At 41.4% G+C, this 23,607-nt stretch overlaps 1 protein-coding gene across 1 annotated transcript; it reads left to right on the top strand.

Annotated features, from left to right (window-relative positions):
- Nucleotides 1-363: 363 nt before the first annotated feature.
- LOC143809470 (uncharacterized) lies at nt 364-22,437 on the top strand. Its single transcript, XM_077292539.1, has 4 exons — nt 364-2,180; nt 3,594-3,649; nt 21,618-21,932; nt 22,115-22,437. Exons 1-4 carry the CDS (start codon nt 2,056-2,058, stop codon nt 22,231-22,233), a joined length of 615 nt encoding a protein of 204 aa, XP_077148654.1. The 5' UTR covers nt 364-2,055; the 3' UTR covers nt 22,234-22,437.
- Nucleotides 22,438-23,607: the final 1,170 nt, after the last annotated feature.

The raw sequence follows: 23,607 nt of genomic DNA, 5'->3' as shown, positions 1-23,607 counted from the left end.
ATAACTAAAATGAATACTCACTTTCAGGTCCTTAGCAAAAAAAAACCTTTTGCAGATTTTTTTTTTTTTTTAACATAATTTTACACTCGGTTTTGAAATCAGCATTTCTGCATAATGAGGCCTTCAGAATTTATCAGAACCAAACATATCAGATGACGAGAGAGTTAGAGACTAAGAAGAAAGTTGTGAGAATGAGGAACATGAAAGAGAAAAACTGCAACAACTTTGAAAGTACCTGTCATTTCAGGAGAACTTGCAGTAGGATGTCTGTTTTTGCCTCTAGCTCCTCCTTGGTCCATAGAACTTTATGAGCACCAATTGTCATTTCTTAAAAAGTCAGGGGGACACCAATCGCTTTTCTGATATACAAGGTGAGGGAATAAGTAACTGCTCACCTTTTCGGAGATTGTGTAACCTGCGACTGAGGAATCAGATGACAGTTGCCGCAACACCCTTGGGGCAGGAGATCTTGCTGTGATAAACAAGTGCTTGGAGGATAGGAGTGGTGATCTGCACCACCGATAAGCCATCCCAATAAAAATCCAGAAGACATTGTGTAGGACAGACAATGCTGTTTAACCTCAATGCGTTTCGAAGTTACTACCTTCATCAGGAGACCCACAATAATGTCCTAGTTCTCCTGATGAACAAGTTAGTCCAGCTTCGAAACGCGTTGAGGTTAAACCACATTGTCTGTCCTGCAGCACGACATCGGGGAAAGAAGAAAATTTTTCTGATAAGATATGTTACAAATTTTAATATTTTCATGTGTGCTATTGATTGAGGAAATTAAAATTAAAATAACTGTTACACATTAAAGAAAAAGTGCAAAAAAAAATAATTAGAAAAAAAATATATATATTACAAAAGCAAATCAAAAAGTTAAACAATAAAAAAATTACAAAAAGGTGATGACAAGTATATAACAGAAATGTAACCTCTTGGTGACGTAGGAAGTAATAGTATGTCCTACTCTAGGTCGGGTATGGAGCCGGCTCAGGAGTCAGATACCGGCTGTGTTACACAGCCAACATCTGCCTTGGAGAACAATCCTGTGATATTGGCTGAGACATCGCTGGTTTTAAGTTGCCTCCTCTCTCAAAAAAAAAAAAAAAAAAAAAAAACACAAAACGATAAAAATATCCTTTGTATCCAAAAATGTTATCTATATAAATGCCTGCTTGCTATGCCAAAAAAAAACGTTCCCAAAAAACAAAGCAAGAAAAATAAAAACATTTTGGCGTGATCTGGAGAACCATATTACCAAGTAATTTTTATGACATCATAAATAAATAAAATAAAAAATAATAAATAATACAAAAATAATGTACACCTTCTTTTTTTTTTCTTTTCATATTCCAGTATGTGATATGGCATATGAAGAAATGCTTTAATAAAAAAAATATATGTTTCGCCAAAAAAAGCGCCCTCATATGCTTACATGAACAAAAAGGAAAAAAAAATAAGATAAAGTTATGGATCTTGGATGAAGGGGAGGAAAAATGAAATGGGCAAAAATTAAAATTGGTCATATTGGGAAGGGGGTTAAAACGTTGTGGAAATGAAACACACAAAGGTTGCAAAATCTTGAAGTTGTGGACAACAAAATGTAAAATAAAAGAGAAAAAAAAGCAACAAAATATGACATTGTGAATATATATAATAAAAGAGAAAATAAATATGAATAAATAAATGAAGAAAATAAAAATGACTATAAAATAAAAGAGAAAATAAAGCAACAAAATATAATTACATTGTGAACATATATACCGTAATAAAAGAGAAAATAAATATGAATAAATAAATGAAGAAAATAAAAATGAACATAAAATAAAAGAGAAAATAAAGCAACAAAATATCATAACATTGTGAACATATAAAAACCCTGAATGATCGCGCTAATATAATAATCAAATACCATTATTCAAGTATAATTTTTTCAGAATTTGTAGGTTAAAGTAGAGATCTAATAAATCACACAATGGGCCGGAGTAAAGACTATTGCACCATTAGGAAGGATGTGGTGACGCGAGGATGTGAAGATTACACATAATAATGAATAGTAGAGGGGATTCTCTGTCAATATCACCAAGTGGAACACCCCAGAAGGACCTGTCTCCTCTACAGAGCCGGACCCCCACATACAAAAAGCGGGGAAGACCAAGACAAGGACATCCAAGGTAATGATAGGGGATACATAGGGACTGATGAAAAAGTGGGTCTGCTTTACTTTGGAATTTTTTAAATCTTTTTATTTAAATTGCTAGTGATATACAGAATAAAAAAAGTTCAAGTGTAGTAATAACATAAGATAAAATTACTATTATGATTTTATATTTTGTATGTTACTCGCAGCTTTTGCTTTTTTAAACTTTTTTAAAACTTTTTTTCTACATTTTTATTGCCTTTATTTTATTTATTTTTTAACCTTTTCTTCCACATTTTTATTACCTTTATTTTATTTATTTATTTATTTTAACTTTTATTCTACATTTTTATTGCCTTTTGTTTTATTTTATTTTTTACTTTTTCATAACTTTTGGTTCTTAAGTTTTAATTACTTCCTATTTTTATTTTTTTTAAACTTTTTTTTTGTTTTAAATTCTTCATGCCTTTTTTGTTAGAACGCATATAATTTTGACTTTTGTTGTAAATTTTGGTTTAAATTTTTCTTTAACAGAGCGCATATAATAATTTTTTTTTACAAATAAATGAACAATTTTATTAGTGCGATACCAATGTCTGTGAAATTAGCAGGACATTTTTTTGTGAGATCTTACAGATAAAATCCCTAAAGACGTTAACTCCCTCCTTATAAGATATCAAATAAGGTGATGATGAGGAGGGTGAATCAGCAATTTTAATTTCCCTTTTTTTTCTCTATATTTTGCTTTAGGATGTTGATTAGCCCCTTTTTTTCTCATTATATCCTTTCTTATTTCCACTAGTGGATTATATGTGTACATGCCCATAAAAAATACTATAAAAGTTACATTTTTTCCTTTCTTTTCATATATAATGTTCACAAAATATTAGCTGTTTGATTAAAGGATATCAAAAGTTTTTGCGCCACCAAAGACTTAAACATAAAAAAAAATACTAAAATATAAGAGAAATAAAAAAAGTGGTAAAAGTAATAAAAAAATTGAACTGGACAATTTGGAATTATAAAACTGTTCCTGAATTTAGAAAAAACATAAATGAATGAATGAATGAATGAATGAATGAATGAGCGGCTTTAGGTGTTAGCAACAAGAATTGGGGAATTTTGTAATTTTAGATAAATCTATACATCAATACATGTTTCACCATAGTATTCAATCGAAGACCCTGAAGAAGCTTCCAGTAGAGGATCGAAACGTGTTCATATTGTATAATAATGTGGATTAAAAGATGTTTGGTTTTACCCCTCTTGGAAATAACAGTTTCTTGCCAAAATATCAAGCCAACAAGGTCTGGCTTTGGGGTATTCAATATGGGTTCTCCTTGAGATATTTATCTTGTCTGAATTTTTCATTTGCCATCTCCAAACATATTGCCTAAGTTTTTTCCTAAATATACTGTACTAGTTTTTTTTCTTTTTCACTCCATAGTATTGATGAAATGTTTCGCTCGAGCTTTGCGCTTCTCTGGATCTTCTGTTTGAAAGGTTTGCATCTGTTTCATAATTTCTAATATCGAAATTTATTGGTTTAAATGATATCTAGACATAAATGTTTATAAAGGAAAATAAAAAATGTACACGCCAACGAAACAGTCAGCGAAGAGGAATTGTAATATATTTGGTTAATATGCCATAGAACAAGAAACACGAGTGAGGGGTCAGAGACATCGGTTGTCACTGATCAGGTCATCAGTGGTCACCTTTTGGGTCACTAGTTATATACAAAACGTGGCCGTGCCGAATATTTTTAGAAAATAATAATAGAAATGTTTATATATAACATTGAAAAATTTTGTGCTTCAATATTTTTGGCATCTTTTAAATAATTTATGAAAGGACAATATTATTTAGTTACTGTATTTTGAGGATTATAAAATGCACTGGATTATAAAAGGCACCTCAAATTTTGGGGAGGAAAATAGGAAAAAATGTTTTGACAAAATAGTGCTGCGTCTTAAAGTCCGCTTGTAGGGTAGCTTACCTGGGGGGGTGGTAAAGCGGGGTCCCACGTGGCAGGGTTGCTGCTACAGGAAGCTGGCGGCATAGGCAGGAGTGGGGCAATGCTGCAGGCCCCAGGCTGGTAGGAGTGGGTGTTCGGCAGAGGCAGGGGTGGGGCGATGCTGCAGGCCCCAGGCTGGTAGGAGTGGGTGTTCAGCAGAGGCAGGAGTGGGGCGATGCTGTAGGCCCCAGGCTGGTAGGAGTGGGTGTTCGGCAGGGGTGGGGCGTTGCTGTAGGCCCCAGGCTGGTAGGAGTGGGTGTTCGGCAGAGGCAGGAGTGGGGCGATGCTGCAGGCCCCAGGCTGGTATGAGTGGGTGTTCGGCAGAGGCATGGGTGGGGCGATGCTGCGGGGATCAGGCTGGTAGGAGGTGGTGTTCGGCGGTGCGGGGGCTCTGCCAACATTTTGTGAAAGCCCGGAGACCAGCGCACTTTCCGTGGTTTCCAATGCGGTGGACTTCAAGAAAATGCGCAAATTGAGATGTCAGCTCTCAGGATCACAGTCTGCTCACACGCCGCCTTTGACGGACATTTTTCTGGAGTCCACCACAATGAAACCATGGACAGTGCGGGGTGTCCAGATTTTTCACTAAGTGTCAGCGGAACCCACACCGCTGAACACTCCCTCCTACCAGCCTGGGACCTGCAGCATCAGCCCACACCTGTCGCCGCTGCCAGCTTCCTGCAGAAGCGACCCCGGGACCTCATTCCACCGCAGCCGGTAAGCTACATTCGGATTATAAGACGCACACCCATTTTCCCCCCAAATTTGGGGGAAAAAAGTGCATCTTGTAATCTGAAAAAATATGGTATATATATATACTCAGTCATTATATATAAACCCCCGACAGTTAAAGTGACTAACGCTGATTATTTCTTGAATCTTTTTAAACTGGAATTTTCCAAGTTTGTCAAATTTTTCCCAAAGATTTGATTTGCAGATAATCGATTTGTCACAAATTGGAATACTTGAAAGCCTCCAATTGCCCAGAAAAAGATGTTTGCAACACTCTGTGGTCTCATAGGACTTTATTGAACCCTTTTCAAGCTCTTTAACGCAAACACAGCCTTAGTAATGTCAAAGTGATCTCCACATACCTGCTGTGGGTAAACGGATGGAAACTGGTGGCAATCAACAGCCTGATTAACAGCACACTGCACAGACAAACTTTATAAAATGTAAAAAATGTACAAATTTATCCCTTTTTCAGTATGCAAATTGCCTCTTCTGAGAAAAAGAGGACTTAACTCGATAGCGCTACCTGTTGGAAGTAGCGATCCTACAAGTCACAATCAACCCTTTAACGAGTCGTGCAATATGACTTAGGATAAAAGCCAAATCAGTATCTCAATTCGCAGACACGGTGTTTCGGGCTGTTGGCCCTCGTCAGTGCAAAGCATGAGAACTGATTTGGCTAGGTGAGAGGCTCTGGACTGGGGTCTAAGGGGTATCGTTTCTCCTTATGGAGAGTGACATACCATCTCTGGCTTGTCAAGGTAAGGAGGCTTATTTGCCGTACAATGCTCCTCTGGGAATTTAAATATGCAAATTGCCTCTTCTGAGAAAAAGAGGACTTAACTCTATAGCGCCACTTGTTGGAAGTAGCTATCCTACAAGTCACAATCAACCCTTTAACGAGTCGTGCAATATGACTTAGGATAAAAGCCAAATCAGTATCTCAATTCGCAGACACGGTGTTTCGGGCTGTTGGCCCTCGTCAGTGCGAAGCATGAGAACTGATTTTTCAGGGCAGATGACTGCTTTGCCAGTGTTTATATACCTTGGATATATACGAAAGAAGCTGTGATTTCGTGGCAAGCCGTGATCTAAAAATAATACTTGTTTGGGGGGTAGCAACAGGTTTGTTGTTTGCCAAATGAAGAGGCAATGGCTATTTAACAATCCTTCCAAAAATCATCCCTCTTTTGTGAGCAGTAACAGCTTTACCGTTTGGGAAATGAAGACGCAATGGCTTTTTAAAAAGCCGCGCCAAAATGACCCCCTTTTTGGGAGCAATTTCAGGTTAATTTACCCTGTAGAAGGTAGCATTCCCAGCAGCAGTATAGTATAGCTATAGAAAACATTGGATAGGCAACAGGTTTGACAGTGTAACAACAGTGGCAGTGACCACAGTCGCACAGTTTATAGGGCCAGCTCTGGCAGCACTGGCACAGCATAGATACAACAGGACAGATAGACCGATGCTCAGCTGGGCATGTGGCATCATCAGTGTCAGCAGCAGTACAGTGTAGAACACAATGGACAGGCAGACAGGCGCTACTGCCTATCATTGGTATCGGCAGCAGGTGAATGAAAGTCAGCACTGATCCATGCCAGATTCATTTTGACAAAAGTGAGGGTTTCTACACTTGTGGTTGTTAACTTGGTCTGCTTGGTGGAACAAGCCCACCTTTTGTGCTGAACACTCTCTCTGACAGCACAATGGTGGCTGTACATGACAGTACTGGACCAGTGGCAAGAACTGGCCCAATTAGCTTACCGGAATTCAATGGGATCGTGGCTTGGAATATCTGCTGGAGAAAGGATTCAGTCACGGTTCAGTCAGTGACTCGCTGTTTGTTGAAGTGCATCAGGTTGTGGCAGAGGCAGATAAAACATCTGGTCCATCCTGTCAAATATACTGTAATTGCTGCTGTCTCAGCTAATTATTGTTGTGCTGGCAACAGTGAAAGAAAGTTAGCTCGGCAGGGAGCGGTCAGACGTAAAGCTTTGCCAAGCTGGGAACACAACGTTTTCCTGGTAATTCACCAATTTTGACTCCCTTTCAGAAGCCAGAAAAAAATCACCCAATTTGTTTTTATGATGAGGGTCGAAAAGCATGGCTATCCAATAGTCAACTCTTTGCCTGATGTGAATTATACACCTGTCAGCTCACATGCAATCGATGATTCAGCTTACCATGCTCGCCAGCACGACCAATGGCTTGGTTGGTTCACTTTCTGCACCTTGCTGTGACGATTGGTGATCACAGCCATTGTTGACAAATATATTTCGCACTGACTGTCAGTCTTGTCCCCTGCGTGTGCATGGGATACTTTCCCCTCCACATCCTGCTACATGTAACAGTGACGTTGAGGGTCCCTTACAGTGTCAGGTCGTCGTTCTTCCTCCACATGAGCCTTCTTGGCTGATTCAATCTTCTGTTTCATGTAAAAAAAAGGCGAGCATCTTTTTAGCGACTCAAGCAAATTGAATCACTAATTGTTGGAATTCGCCAGGTATGGCCAATTTCCTAAGATTGTACACAATTTCGAATTGCATCAAATCGATTTGCTGATTTCTATTCATGACAATGGCACCTGTTAGAGGTGAGAGATATTAAGCGGAATTTGATTGGTCAGTTCTAGAAGATTTGTTAGAAAGGGAAAAAAGGGGAAGCATAAGAATCTGAGCAATTGTGATGATGAGATGACTGGGAAGGTCTTGTTAAAAAAAAAAAAATCCGTATTTCACAACTCTGGGGGGCTCTAGATGTGGGCCGTGACCTTCTTTCAGAGATGAAGACGAATGTGTCTCTCGAGGTAAGAAATGTTGGGGATCACTGGCTAGGAAACGAAAACCTGGACATGTTTGCCTTTTATGAAAACATTGGGTGGTCGCATTCTAGCAAATGGATCATCGTTGGTAACTGGCTAGCGGGTATAGGAGCATTTTCACCAAAATTTTGTGCTGGTAACTTAGAAACATTTTAGTCTCACCCTCCATAATCCTTACACAGAACAACTCATTTGTTGATGTCGACTGTTTATATCTTCTCCTTTTTGGTCCAAGATGCAACAAATTTGCCCTAATTGTTTTTGAACAAATGTGACAGTCCTAGCAAATTTGTGAAAAATTGGCGTATACGTAGGAGCACAGTGGGTGATTAGAGCAGAAGCAGAGGCTGATGATCGTAACATTGCTTTTAATACTAATGGCCTTTCCTGTGGCTCGGGCAGGTGCAACTACTACCTCTGCATTCTCCAGCTACACTTTTGGGTTCTCTCCACCTACACTTTTATACTTTTTAGTTACTCTACAGCTACACCTTTTGGGTTTTCTCCCGCTACTCATTTTGGGTATTCTCCATATACACTTTCACACTTTTGAGTACTCTCCAGCTACATTTCTACACTTTCGGGGTATTCTCCAGCAATGCTTTTACACTTTTTGGGTACTCTATAGCTGCACGTTTTGGGATCTCTCCAGCTATACTTTTTGGGTTTTCTCCAGCTACGTTTTTACACTTTTTGTGTACTATCCAGCTATGCTTTACACTTTTTGGGTATTCTACAACTATGCTTTTACACTTTTTATTCTCTCCAGCTGCACATCTACACTTTTTGGGTACTATCCAGCTATGCTTCTATACTTTTTCGGTACTATCCAGCTACGCTTCTACACTTTTTGGGTACTATCTAGCTATGCATCTATACTTTTGGGGTACTATCCATCTACACTTCTACACTTTTTGGGTACTATCCAGCTATGCTTCTACACTTTTTGGGTACTATCCAGCTATGCTTCTACACTTCTTGGGTACTATCCAGCTATGCATCTACACTTTTTGGGTATTATCCAGCTACACTTCTACACTTTTTGGGTACTATCCAGCTACGCATCTACACTTTTTGGGTATTATCCAGCTACACATCTACACTTTTTGGGTATTATCCAGATACGCTTCTACACTTTTTGGGTACTATCCAGCTACGCTTCTACACTTTTTGGATACTATCCAGCTATGCTTATACGCTTTTTGGGTACTATCCAGCTACGCTTCCACACTTTTTGGGAAGTCTCTAGCTGCATTTTTTGGTACTCTCCAGCTACACTTTTTGGGTTCTCTCCAACTACACTTTTTACACTTTTTGGTTATTCTCGAGCTGCACTTTTTGGGCACTTTCCAGCTATACATTTACACTTTTTGGGTAAGGGGCATGCAGACCTGAGTCTCCTGTTTTTATGGGCCTCTCTGTGGTACATAATGTTACAATTAGACCCAAAGCAAACATTGTGTTCCCTCAAAATTCATAACTTGTTTTAGCTGCCTTTATACCAAGATTGTAATCTCCCTTTTTATAAATATCTTATATCATAATCTTTTTCTGAGTTGTCTAATGAACAACTGTCTAATGTGGACCTGTTTGGCCTTGTCTCTTGCGTAAACCTGCATTCTCCAAATGGCGAGCGCTCACAACAACTACAAGGTAACGTCAGATTGGACTTTAGCCAAGCTAAATCCGATAGGCGACATTCCTCAGCAATCTGCTCTGCATCAGACCATACAAATCGATGATGTGTGACATGTTGTCATCTATCCTCTCTGCACGGTTTAAAGGGCTTCTACTGAGCAGGAAGAACATGGATTCTTTCTTCCAGAAACAGCACCACACCTGTCCCGGGGTTGTGTCTGGCATTTCAGCTCTGCTCTATTGAAGTGAATAGTCTGAGCTGCAACACCTTCTATAACCTTATGAGAGGTGTGACGCTGTGTGTCCGAAAATATCCAAATTCTGTTTTGTTTTTTTAATTTTTTTATCCTGCCTCCCACAAAAGAACAAAAAACATAAATAAATAATAAAGTAATTTTTACTCCAAAATGATGACAGTAAAATCTTCACATTTGAATCCCAAAACGTATAACAGGTCAAACATTGCGGATGTGATTTAATGAAAACTCATGCCGCCTGCGTTTTATTTGGTGCATTTTTTTCCGTACAGGCTGAAAAAAAAAACACAGCGTTTTTGCACTAAACATAAAAAAAACAACACGTCAGCTGGAATAAATAGTGTTCACTTCTGCACCCGACATCCTGGGCGCATCTGGCGTTTACTAAGCGCCACAATGTCATGACGTCACAAGTGACACCCATGATGCCCGGCCGAGGATACCATCTGCAGAAGTGGATCCTACTCAGGAGGAGCGAACTAGATATCGGATTGGGGTCAGCGGAGATTTTTTTTTGCTCAACTCTACTACAACAATGGCTATGTAGAGGGAAAGATAAAAAAGATTTGGCTCTTGAAAAGATTCAATTAATTGATTGGTTCTTAAGATCTAAAAGGTATCAAAGGGGTTGCCCATTACTTTGATATTAAAGACATCCTTTGGTCCTGGCACCCCACCTATCAGTGTTACCAACTCTGGCGGTGGCCGGATTTACACAGTGTATGGTGCCGGAGTAACCAGACCTGTCCGCTGAGTAGTGGTCGGTGTCGGGTACTTATATCCAAGCAGTGGACAAATCCTTTAAATATTCAGCTCAAGGTGGATTGTTATTAAAAACTAGGGTGGCCATAGGGACCCAATCTCCACTGTTCTTGAGAATGAGGGTCTGGCCACATCATCACCAATGTAAATGAGAGATATGAAAATGGTGAATTTGAGTCATGGTAGCGGTGTGAGCAGTGGTTATATGTATGACCAGCATATGTCTAAATAACTACAGAAGAGGTGAAAATATCGACATCCTGTGGCTAGTAATAGACGGATAAAAGTAAAGTGTGACCACATAGGTGACGGCCGGTCAAGTGTTCCCTGCTCGCACTGAAGTCTGAGCTCCTAAATACAGCATCTGCTGTTATATCCGGGTCAATGCTTGTGGTCCCAAACGCAACATCTACAACTGGGTCCCCAATATCACATGTCCTTAATATTATTCGTCTTCTCATAGGGGCCTTTTGGGTCCCCCCCAGGCTCCTCAACCTCTTCCCTCAATCTGGTTGCGCTCCTGACTTGGGCTTGGGTAGCATGTACTTACCAACTTTTCAGAAGGGCCATTGGGAAGATTTTGGGGCTCTATAACCTCCCCATTTATACCGCATCTCAAAAATAGCAAATGTTTATAATTTACAGAGGGTCCTGGTAATTGGTAGATCTATCATGTGTAGAAATAGCCTTCGAAAACATCCTGGTAAGCAGGTTTCAAGTGCTTCATCGGTGGCTTAAAGTCATTTAGTGGGGCATGGTAGAGGCGTGAATGAAGCAGGAATATGGTGTGATATAGACATGATTAGGCACAACCTTTAAAAGGGGATGAGTCCACAGGGGATAATTTTTGGGAGGTGCCTAAAAACTATAAAAAGTTTGCAAATATATATATATATATATATATATATATATATATATATATATATAAATATGAACCCCTTTAGGAACTCAAAATGACCACACATCAAACCTTCTAAAACACATGCAGATACCAGATCACCCATTTGCAGACTCCAAACTACCCCTTTGCTGGTCTCTCCCTATTTCTGCACTCCGTAGACTTGAGCAGAAGAAGTCAGGTCACAAGCTATATCCAATAGGTGTGATGATGGAGAGTTTCCATGGACTAGGCTATGTGATAGAGCGCGGGCACCTATCAGATTTGCCTGCCTTTTTCGGAGTCCAGTCTCGTCTACCTTTGGGAAGAGATGGCATGTATGGGGTAACAATGGTGCTGAAGCTTTATTATAGGACCCTTGAAGCGAGGGGTCAGCGCAATTCCTTTTGATCTTGTGTTGAAAGATCTTGTCAAGAATCCCTCCGAACAAACAAAGGTGTGAAGTGTCAGTCCATGCGTAAAAGGGGAGTAAAAATGTATTTATTTTTGGGGATTAGTATTTAAATGACCGTTGTTATTAATTGATGCAAAAAGAAAAAATCAAGTCTCATACAAAAAAAATTGTACAAAAAATGAAAGGAAATCCACAGCGTTTAACTACTAGAGAGCTCAGGGCCGTGCTGTGGTTAGGCAGCATTGCTGTAGATGTTTCTCTGTGGTCCTGGCTTCGGACTACTGCTCTGCAAAGGTGTGAAACTATATGTAGAGTGCAGAGAACAGGAAAGCAACAGCAGTACACAGCAGCGGATATACGAGTAACCACAAACCTGTCAAAACCTGTCAACAAGGAGCTGTATTAAAAATTATCATGAAATTATCACAATTTTCAAAAGCCCCATATTGAAATGCTCAATTAGAGAATTTGGAGATAAGTGGACCCCGAATTCAGGACTGGCTGCAAAGAGTATGACTCACGCTGGATGACCCATTGAATCCATCCATTAAATGGACAGCTCACCAATTTCAATCCTGGATATGTAATACTTTATTTGCCCTGCGGAGGTGCTGCAGGAGAAATGATTACTTACTTCCTACAGATCACTGCTAACTTTCTTTTTTAGGAGGGGTCCAAGCAACCAGATACCTATTAATTAGCTTATCTTTGGGGGACCTTTCTAACAAAAAGGCCTGTCCAAAACGGGAAACCGCTGCATTTATGGCGTTTGTCACAAAGTCACTGGTAATGTAATAGAGGGGAGATATGTGTCACTGTGCCTAATGGTGTCAGTGATATGAAACCAGAGTATTTTCCTCCAGCACACTACGTGTTGTGAGGGTTAAGTTAAAGTTGCATAATGGGCTGGTTTCATGTGGACCTTCATAGAGCGGGTGGGAGGAGGTCCACCTTATCTCCACCTGCAGAGCTGCCAGGACCTGTGTGATGTCATGATCATGTGGTCAGTCACATGATAGAAAGAGTCACATGGTCTGGGGTCTAAATAACAGCTCTAGAGGCAGTCTTGGGTCAGCAAGACTGGTGAGAGGATTCTCCTTCTCCAGTGGTTTTGTGTCTTGAGGAGGTAGGACTGAACCCGTGTTGCTCCAGAGCGGGTTGCCACCCCCATATGCATGGACTGTGTTGCAGCGATTTATTTTCTTTGTTTTTTTCCTATTTATGCCGCATAATAATAAAGCAGCCAAGATTTAAAGAGACAGTGTTCCTATTTTCTGCCTCCGTATACCACCACTTGAGTTGAACTACCACACATTGATGTAAAATACTGTAATTATTTTATCTGATTATTAAAGCCTCTACTGCTAGTAGTAGAGTTGGTGTGCATTGATTCTCATGACCTGGTCCATCGGCCACATCAGTAGTCTCTGGGGTGCCTTGAAAAACGCCTCCTACTTTATGTCAACCGCGGTTCTATTTTTGACTAGTTTTCCTGGTGTGACCTCATCGATGACATCATCATGCCAGGCTGGCTAATCAAAAGAAGAGCTGACAATGTTGTAAGATAGGAGACCTTTCCAGTCGCCTCAGGTTGCTGGACTGGGTCTGGTGAATTATACATCTGGAGGTGGAGCTGACCAGAAAGAGGAGAGGAATAGACAGCAGGGTCTTTGTATTTCTAAGAAGCCTATGACTTTGTGACTGTATGATTATCAGTTTCCATCTGAGACTGCAGAGTCTGATAGGAGGTGTAAATAGTAACCTTGGGTCGCCATAACAAAAACTTGAAATGGGGCCTGTTCCGTGCCTATAATCTCAACTTCTCTTGGTAATACAACTATCTGCATTCATTTTCATCATCAACGAATATCACTGACTGCCAACGCAATTGGCCCCCTGTATTTGCTGAGCCCTATATGCCTAATACAGGGGAGGGGAGTTGGTGAAACAATGGCTTTTAGCTACTCCGTAGGGAATGTTTTTGATCTAAAAGGGGCACATGTGCGCCACCTCCTACTGGCATACTCGCCAACATTTAGGGTGCAAAATTAAGAGCATGTAAACCCTGCTGTTTTGCTAAGCTTTACCTTTTTTGTGGACCGTTATCAAGTATATATTAGGTAGTATGTAAGTGTCCCAGCCGCAGGGGCTTCTGACCTCATATAGGTTCATGGGGCAGTTCGCTCAGGAGGTCGGGTCTTGTGATCCATGCACGGTCCCTGTTTCACAGAGGTGTGAAACGAGCCTTAGAGAAGAAGGGTGAAGAGAGTAATAGAAAAGTAGAAAATTAGTGCTTGACCGAGTGACAAAGGACGGTGCTCCATAAACCTTCAATATAGCTGACCATAGTGGCAACATCCAGTTGTCGGTAGAAAAAAACACTCTGGAGCACAAAAGAAGGAATAGCAGGCAAGAGGTGCCCATACACTATCGTCTGAATCCAACGGTCTAATGTGTATGGAGATCTACCAAGTCTCCCCCGGTTCACGATGTCAAGGAGGACAAGCCTGTTAAATTTCAGCGTTGGATCTTTTTTTCTACGAGAGATACAAAAGGAGTTTGGCCATTGTGTTCCTGGGCATGGGGGGAGACGGGAGAGGTAGCCATTCGTTCTGCAGCTATCTAATGTGTATGGGGGCCTAAAACGGGTTCTCCTGTGAAGACAAGTTATCATCAGTCTGAGGAATAGGTAATAAATAGCTGATCGGTTTGGATCAGACTCCTGGAACTCACAACAATCAGCGAAATGGAGAATTTTTATTCATTTTAGAATAGAGCTGCTGGTCGGATGCTCCACTGCCGCTCCATTCATTCTCTTTGGGGCTGTACTCGGTTATTTCCAGCAGCCCCATGGAAAATGAATGGAGCTGCTGTTGGTTAACCAACCTGCTGTTCCAGTTTGACCAGGGCGTGTCCCATCGGTTGGAACCCATCCGATCCAGACAGCCCCTTTAAGAGACGGTAACACTGTGTACACATTACATGCATTAACCTAGGCTATATCATGTATATACAGTTATATGAAAAAGTTTGGGCACCCCTATTAATCTTAAGCTTAATGTTTCATAAAAATTGTTTTTTTTTGCAACAGCTATTTCAGTTTCATATATCTAATAACTGTTGGACACAGTAATGTTTCTGCCTTGAAATGAGGTTTATTGTACTAACAGAAAATGTGCAATCTGCATTCAAACAAAATTTGACAGGTGCATAAGTATGGGCACCTCACCAGAAAAGTGACATTAATATTTAGTAGATCCTCCTTTTGCAAAAATAACAGCCTCTAGTCGCTTCCTGTAGCTTTTAATGAGTTCCTGGATCCTGGATGAAGGTATTTTGACCATTCCTCTTTACAAAACAATTCCAGTTCAGCTAAGTTTGATGGTCGCCGAGCATGGACAGCCCTCTTCAAATGATCCCACAGATGTTCAATGATATTCAGGTCTGGGGACTGGGATGGCCATTCCAGAACAGTGTAATTGTTCCTCTGCATGAATGCCTGAGTAGATTTGGAGCGGAGTTTTGGATCATTGTCTTGCTGAAAGATCCATCCCCTGCGTAACTTCAACTTTGTCACTGATTCATGAACATTATTGTCAAGAATCTGCTGATACTGACAGGAATCCATGCATCCCTCAACCTTAACAAGATTCCCGGTGCCGGCATTGGCCACACAGCCCCAAAGCATGATGGAACCTCCACCAAATTTTACTGCGGGTAGCAAGTGTTTTTCTTGGAATGCTGTGTTTTTTGGCCGCCATGCATGACGCCTTTTTGTATGACCAAACAACTCAATCTTGGTTTCATCAGTCCACAGGACCTTCTTCCAAAAAGAAATTGGCTTCTCCAAATGTGCTTTTGTATACCTCAGCCGACTCTGTTTGTGGCGTGCTTGCAGAAACGGCTTCTTTCGCATCACTCTCCCATACAGCTTCTCCTTGTGCAAAGTGCGTTGTATAGTTGACCGATGCACAGTGACACCATCTGCAGCAAGTTGATGCTGCAGCTCTCTGGAGGTGGTCTGAGGATTGTCCTTGACTGATCTCACCATTCTTCTTCTCTGCCTTTCTGATGTTTTTCTTGGCCTGCCACTTCTGGCCTTAACAAGAACTGTACCTGTGTTCTTCCATTTCCTTACTATGTTCCTCACAGTGGAAATTGACAGGTTAAATCTCTTAGACAGCTTTTTGTATCCTTCCTCTGAACAACTATGTTGAATAATCTTTGTTTTCAGATCATTTGACAGTTGTTTTGAGGAGCCCATGATGCCACTCTTCAGAGGAAATTCAAACAGGAGAACAACTTGCAAGTGGCCACTTTAAGTAGCTTTTCTCATGATTGCATACACCTGGCTATGAAGTTCAAAGCTCAATGAGGTTACAAAACCAAAAAAAGTGCTTTAGTAAGTCAGTAAAAAGTAGGTAGGAGTATTTAAAACAAGAAAATGATAAGGGTGCCCATACTTATGCACCTGTCAAATTTTGTTTGAATGCAGATTGCACATTTTCTGTTAGTACAATAAACCTCATTTCAAGGCAGAAACATTACTGTGCCCAACAGTTATTAGATGTATGAAACTGAAATAGCTGTTGCAAAAAAAAACAATTTTTATAAAACATTAAGCTTAAGATTAATAGGGGTGCCCAAACTTTTTCATATAACTGTACCACATATAATACTGTACCAGACCGCATGCCTATGGAGTATTTTGCCCGCCCTCCCCCTCTCGGCTTTGGATGGATTTTATAGTCATGAGACTCGAGGTCTGTTCTTTGAGTTATACTAAATTAGCAACAACATGAAATAAATGTTTGGCTGAAATGAAGTAATTCTCAACGGCAAATATTTAGAACAATAAAGTAGAAAAAGTTTCCCATGTCGGGGGTGGGGCTCAGTTTGGGATTTGCGAGTGTAGATCTTATCGCGTACTTGTCGGCCGGGCTTGTGCATTCAGCGAGGCATTGTATGCTGATACCTCGGGGATTAGTGCGAACACTGCCCAAAATAAATATGAAGCAAAAGCAGACGAGACCTAGAAAGTAAACATAACAGTGCCCTTTTCCCCCAGAATTCCACATTAGGACCCCTAAATCCGGTTCAGGCCCTCCCTTATCCTTTTATATTGCTTTTTAATTTGCAGGAGAAATTATTCCCTTTTTGCCAGTCTAATTAAAAAATGGGCTTACAAAGTGGCAGCCAATCTCCTGAGCCAGAAAAGTGGTCAAAGATGTTGCCATAACTCTTCTCGGTGGCTCATATGTGGTCGCAGTAGTTGCCGTAACTCTTCTCAGCTCATACATGGTCGTATTAGTTGCCATAACTCTTCTTGGCGGCTCATATGTGGTCGCAGTAGTTGCCGTAACTCTTCTCAGCTCATACATGGTCGTATTAGTTGCCATAAGTCTTCTCGGTGGCCCATATGTGGTCATAGTTGCCGTAATGCTTGTCAGCTCATACATGGTCGTATTAGTGGCCATAACTCTTCTCGGCGGCTCATATGTGGTCGCAGTAGTTTACGTAACTCTTCACGGCAGCTCATACGTGGTTGTAGTAGTTGCCGTAGCTCTTCTCGGCGGCTCATACATGGTCGTAGTAGTTGGCGTAACTCTTCTCGGCGGCTCATACATGGTCATATTAGTTGCCGTAACTTCTCGGCGGCTCATACATGGTCGTAGTAGTTGCCGTAACTTATCTCAGCGGCTCCTACGTGGTCATAGTAGTTGCTGTAACTCTTCTCGGCGGCTCATACGTGGTCATAGTAGTTGCTGTAACTCTTCTCGGCGGCTCATACGTGGTCGTAGTAGTTGCCGTAACTCTTCTCGGCGGCTCCTACGTGGTCATAGTAGTTGCTGTAACTCTTCTCGGCAGCTCATGCGTGGTTGTAGTAGTTGACGTAACTCATCTCAGCGGCTCCTACGTGGTCGTAGTAGTTGCCGTAACTGTTCTCGGCGGCTCATACGTGGTCATAGTTGTTGCTGTAACGCTTCTCGGCATCTCATATGTGGTTGTAGTAGTTGCCGTAACTCTTCTCAGCGGCTCCTACGTGGTCGTAGTAGTTGCCGTAAGTCTTCTCGGCGGCTCATACGTGGTCATTGTAGTTGCCGTAACTCTTCTCGGCGGCTCATGCGTGGTTGTAGTAGTTGCCGTAACTCTTCTCAGTGGCTCATACATGGTTGTAGTAGTTGCTGTAACTCTTCTCAGCAGCTCATACATGGTCGTAGTAGTTGCCGTAACTCTTCTCGGCAGCTCATGCGTGGTCGTAATTTACGTAACTCTTCTTGGCGGCTCATACGTGGTTGCAGTAGTTGCCGTAACTCTTCTCGGCGGCTCATACTTGGTCGTAGTAGTTTACATATCTCTTCTCGGCGGCTCATACGTGGTTGTAGTAGTTGCCATAACTCTTCTCAGCGGCTCATACGTGGTCGTAGTAGTTTACGTATCTCTTCTCGGCAGCTCATATGTGGTGTATCCTTCAGAAGGGGGACGAGAAGGAGCACAGAAAAATGTCTTATTGCATTTAACTTCCCTTAAAGGAACTGTCCAGTTTTCTCAAGTTAGCGCTTATCCATAGGATAAATAATAACTTACTGATTGGTGGCAGTCTGACTGATGGGATCAGCACCGATCGGCAGACTGCGGCTTTTTTACACCAGTAAGAATGGAGCAGTGAATAAGCTGGACCGCCGCCCCGTTCAGACTTTATGGGGCTGTGCCGAGCACCACGCTAATGTATTTTTTTCCTGCAGCCCCAAACAACCCCTTTAAAGGGTTATTCCAGTAAGATGTTATCACTTATTTACAGGACAGGTGATAGCTTCTACACTGGTGACTGTGACCCCCTACGAATGCCAGAATGGAGAGGCAGTAGTGCACATACTAGGCTGCCACAAAATGCACTCTCTATGGCACTGCCAGAGATGGCCAAGCATAGCCCTCAACGTCTATTAGTGGGGGTCTCATGATCTCATAAGGTTTTATGGATAGGTGATAACTTTTTCTTACTGGAATACCCCCAAGACCATAGTTGAGGCACGTTGGCGTACTGCTATGTCGAGGTAGTGATATCGGAACACGAGCCCAGGTGGAAGGATGGCGAAACACGACCTCATTTCCTCTGCTATTGATTCTGTGACAAATTCTGAACAATTGGTATTTTTTTGGACTTCTGGGTGCCGGACTAAAATACCTTTCATGTTTTTAAGATGTAAAATCCGCACAGATCATGTTAAAATGTTCTGAAAACATTCTAACCTTGGTCAACATTGACCACAAAACCACTTCCCGCATAAAAAATGGGTCACTCTCATGTATGTAGGAGAATGCCAGATGAGCTCTCACACCGGTGTTTTTGACTTTTGTTGTGCTCCTCCTCCATACAAATCAATATTAACACAATTATTATGTCTTCTCGAGCCACCAAGAAGTTACTTTCCGAGACCAGACAACCTTGTAGTGCTGATCCTGAGCGTTTACCACTGGATCTGGATTTCTGTTGGCAGATCCCAGTAGATTTGCCGATAGTTTGGTGTTTTGGGGACCTCTTTATAGTCACAGGAAGAAAGAATCCTTTATTCTCTTGATGTTATAGGGGTTGTCCACCATTGGTGACGATTACAATTTTTGTTTACTGCTTGCACAGATTTTTTTTTTTTTTGCTAAATTTCAGTAAAAATTTTCCCACCTCTTTTCTTTTATAGCCTCTGTCATGAACTGATTATTGCTGGCTGCTGAGTGGGCTAACTGAGAATTCATCAGTGAGCTCATTCTGACCAATCAATAAAAGTGTATGTGACTTTTTTAAATCACTTTTTCTTAGCTCCTCTCGGCTGATTTATGACCACAGACCCCATGAAAGTTGAGTGCAGAGTGAAATAAAATATCCTGCTAAAGCCATAGGGTGCAAAATGTTTATTGAAGTGGAAAAATGATTCTTAGCCCCAAATACATGCATTTGGACTCACAAACTGTGCAATTAATTGACTTTTCTTGGCCCAACTGGAACCACGTTAGCACAAAGAAAAAGTGACACTATGGCTTTATTTATGTACATCATGACACGGAGCCTGCACTGGTAAATGACAGTTGTGTGAAAAAAGTATTTGCCCCCTTTCGGATTTCCTATTCATTTGCATGTTTATCACACTTAAATGTATCAGATCACCCAACACATTTAAATATTAGACAAAGATAACTCAAGTAAAGACAAAATACAGTTTTCAAATGAAGATTTTTATTATTATGGAAAAAGAAATCCAAACCTACAGGGTCCTGTGTGAAAAAGTTATTGCGCCGTAAACCTAATAACTGGTTGGGCCGCCCTTAGCGGCAACAACTGCAATCAAGGTTTCCAAGCATGATCTGTCTTTTTAAGGTCATGCCACAGCATCTCAATCGGATTAAGGACTTTGACTAGGCCACTCCAAAGTCTTAATTTTGCTTTCCTTAAGCCATTCAGAGGTGGACTTGCTGGTGTGTTTTGAATCATTGTCCTGCTGCATAACCCAAGTGCGCTGCTTTTTGAGGTCACTAACAGATGGGTGGACATTCCCCTTCAGAATTTTCTGGTTCTATTTATCACAGCAAGTCTTCCAGGCCCTGAAGTAGCAATAGAGCCCCAGACCATCACACTACCACCACCATATTTTACTGAAATGTTGTGTTACTTGTACGCAGGGTCGGACTGGCGCACTGGAGAACTGGAGGATTCTCGGGTGGGCCCAGGCACTGACACCTGCTGGCATACAGGACCGGCAGCAGCCTAGGACCCCACACAGGGCCCTGTAGGTTTGGATTTCTTTTACCCTTAATAATAAAGACCTTCATTTAAAAACTTAATTTTGAGTTTACTTGTGTGATCTTTCTCTAATATTTACATTTGTTTGGTGATCTGAGACATTTAAGTGTGACAAACATACAAAAGAACAGGAAATCAGGAAGGGGGCAAACATTTTTTCATGCAACTGTAAATCAAGCATCAGCATCAGATTCCCATTAAAGCGATAATACAAAGGTTTTCCACTAGATGGTGCTGACCTACTGTATACTTCTGTAAACATTCCCAAAGTAATCTAGTCCTGGACTTAAAGAAAACCTGTCAATTGTAATAAAGATGTATTTTTTTGCTTGGTGTAAATGCCGCTGTTCTCCTGAATCCGGTGATGTTTTTCTTTTATTCCTGCTCCTCTCCGTTCCTGAGATATGGCCTCTTCTTCCCTGTGTATAAATCTAGTCTTCTAACCAATGGGGCGTGATCCTTAAAACAGAGTTGAGGACCACACCCACTTGACTAACAAGACTAGATTTATACACCTGGAAGAGGAGCCCATATCTCAGGAACGGAGAGGCGCAGGAATAAAAGAAAAACATCGCTGGATTCAGGAGAACAGCGGCATTTCCACCAATTAAAAATTTTGTGGCAAGTGACAAGTTCTTTTTAAGGAAAAATGTATGTCTGGATGCTTGAAAAACTGTGTTTAGACTGGTGGGATACAAAACCTTTGGAACTCCTCCAGTACAAGAGCCTGGGTGACCCTGTTACCTCTGCACCCTCCATAGCTGCAGTATATAAAGCAGTCAATAGAGAGAGCCAAGACCTTAAAGGGGTGGTCTGCTGGAGTAAAATTTCTTCTTAAATATTAAAATTTCCGATATAAAATAAAAAAACATATACGCCCTTCCATGAGCTCCCGGAGCTCATGGGACTTTATGCCTATTAGCCGGCGTTGATGGACTGCAGCTTTTAGAAGAGATCTGATAGGCCGCAGCGCTCATGTGAGACACTGCGCCAACATTTTAGGAATTTTAGGAATGGCCCGGTCTGGGAGGGGAGTATATATTTTTTATTTTATTTAAATGTGGCCGATTTCCCAGAACGTATTTTTCGATCAGGACGTATCTCCGAGTCATCTGTTGGAATCCATCATCTGCTTTCCTCTCTTTTTCCCTTTGCAGTCGCCTCCTGTTCTAAGGTCACTCAGCATCCAAACTCCTTAACCGTCCGCGAGGGAGACCTCACAACGATCAACTGCACATTCAACCACGGGGCCGAGCGTCTGGCGGCTTCTGCCGAATTCTACCGAATGCCAGATGAATCGAACCCCATGAACAGCTCCACGGACGAACGCATTACTTTCACCTCCACCGACAGCGCTCTCGTCATGACCATCCGCAGGGCCAGCGTTTGTGACTCGGGATTATACGTCTGCAAGGTGAAGTTCTTTTACGGTGTGGCCCATAGGGCTGATGGAACCACCTTACAGGTCCTCGGTGAGTTGACTTCTATGGTCATAGTACATTTGGGGCCGGAAAGTGCAGGATCGAGTTTCACTGTCCGCCACTCTCGATTTGCCGCCATGTCGTCAGGCCTGTCCTATAGCCAAACTCTCTATCTGCTGCATTTACTATGGACTGCACCAACTTTCTTTTATTAATGTCTTTTTTTATTACAGAATCTATTGGGAACGCATTAATATCTTCCAACGCTCAACTCATTGTGGAATTGATCCGCATTAGCCTCCTGGCGGTCCTCGTCGTCCTTACTTTTATATTACTTTGCAAATTTTGGTAAATCTGTCCGATATACTAATGAAGAGAAGATTATAGACTAAAGGATATGGCTAGAGTTGAGCGATGCCATGATTGTTGGGCCTGTGGACTAGGAAACGCCAGAGGTGTCCAGGAAACCGGCTACCGTAGCGAAGACTGCCCGGTCCGGCTAAAATGGAGGACCAGACCGGATGCTGGGCCAGGAAAGCAACAGCGCAAATTATTTTGCTCAATTCCAAGTAAAAAAAAATGCATACAATGGATTCTAGTGGATGATACCTTTCCAATTCACATATACAAGGTCTGGAGAAAATGAAAAACTATGGCAAAGTTTGCAAAAAAAACACCCAAAAAACAGAAATGTATAATTCTTCTGATAACCTATGTTGCTTACCTCATGTGCAGGGCATTGTGTTAGCTTAGGTATCCATGGTTACGAGCACTAGCAATTAACTCACTATTTGTAACCATGGAAACCTAATCTACTGCAATGCCCTGCACCTGGGGTGAGTGACATAGCGAATCAGGAGAACTATACTACATTTCTAATTGAAGGTATTTGCTAATAGTATTATTATTACACCTACTACATATCAGGATAGGTTCCCGGAGATGGGAATACCCTATTAAGGAAAGATTAAGGGTGCCATGAGGTGCAAGCAAAGAAGGTTGATTATTTGTCCTGGAAAATCCCAGGCACCAGGCAATAGACCTGAGGTTTCGTGTCCTAGTACTAAAAACTACCATAATGGAGTAAGAAAAGGTCAAGGTCACATGCAACACATGCGTCTAGAAATCTACTGATTCCTACAGAGTAGTTGTCTTTCTAGGAACACCCCTTTAAAAAGGGAATGTGTCATTACTATATGACCTATTGTTTAACACCCTTCCCCATCATGGCCAATTTTCACTTTTTTTTTACTTTCATTTATTCCTCCTCTTCTTCCAAGTGCCAAACTTTTTTTTTTTACAGTGCAAGACAATGACAGTGGCATGTAAGGAGTAAAATGGCAGCAATCGGTGCTGGCTCCAGTTGCTGCTGTTTTTGGCAGATGTCAGTTGAAGAACAGCTCCTGAACCTGCGCCATACGCCAGCACCCGACATAGGCTGCACCATTACATCCTATGTCTGGAAAGTGTTATATCACGTTGTAGGTTGTGTGTTTTCTTAAAAATTCTGATAGTTTTTATTTTTTTAATATTTATTTAAAAAATGTTCCCATTGGTTAGTAGGCTGAATATAAGACTCCTGTTTCCTGTTGGACACATGGACACTAGCAGCCATAGACTGAAACAAACCATATCTGCTTGTATAGAAGTATTATCAGAGCATGCTCTGATCTGGGCAAAGGGCATTGAGGAGGAAGAGGTGAGCTGTGACATCACCTATTCTGAA

The sequence above is a fragment of the Ranitomeya variabilis genome, chromosome 2 (assembly GCF_051348905.1).
Source record: "Ranitomeya variabilis isolate aRanVar5 chromosome 2, aRanVar5.hap1, whole genome shotgun sequence".
Taxonomy (NCBI): Eukaryota; Metazoa; Chordata; class Amphibia; order Anura; family Dendrobatidae; genus Ranitomeya; species Ranitomeya variabilis.
This window is presented reverse-complemented; position numbering and strand designations above follow the sequence as displayed.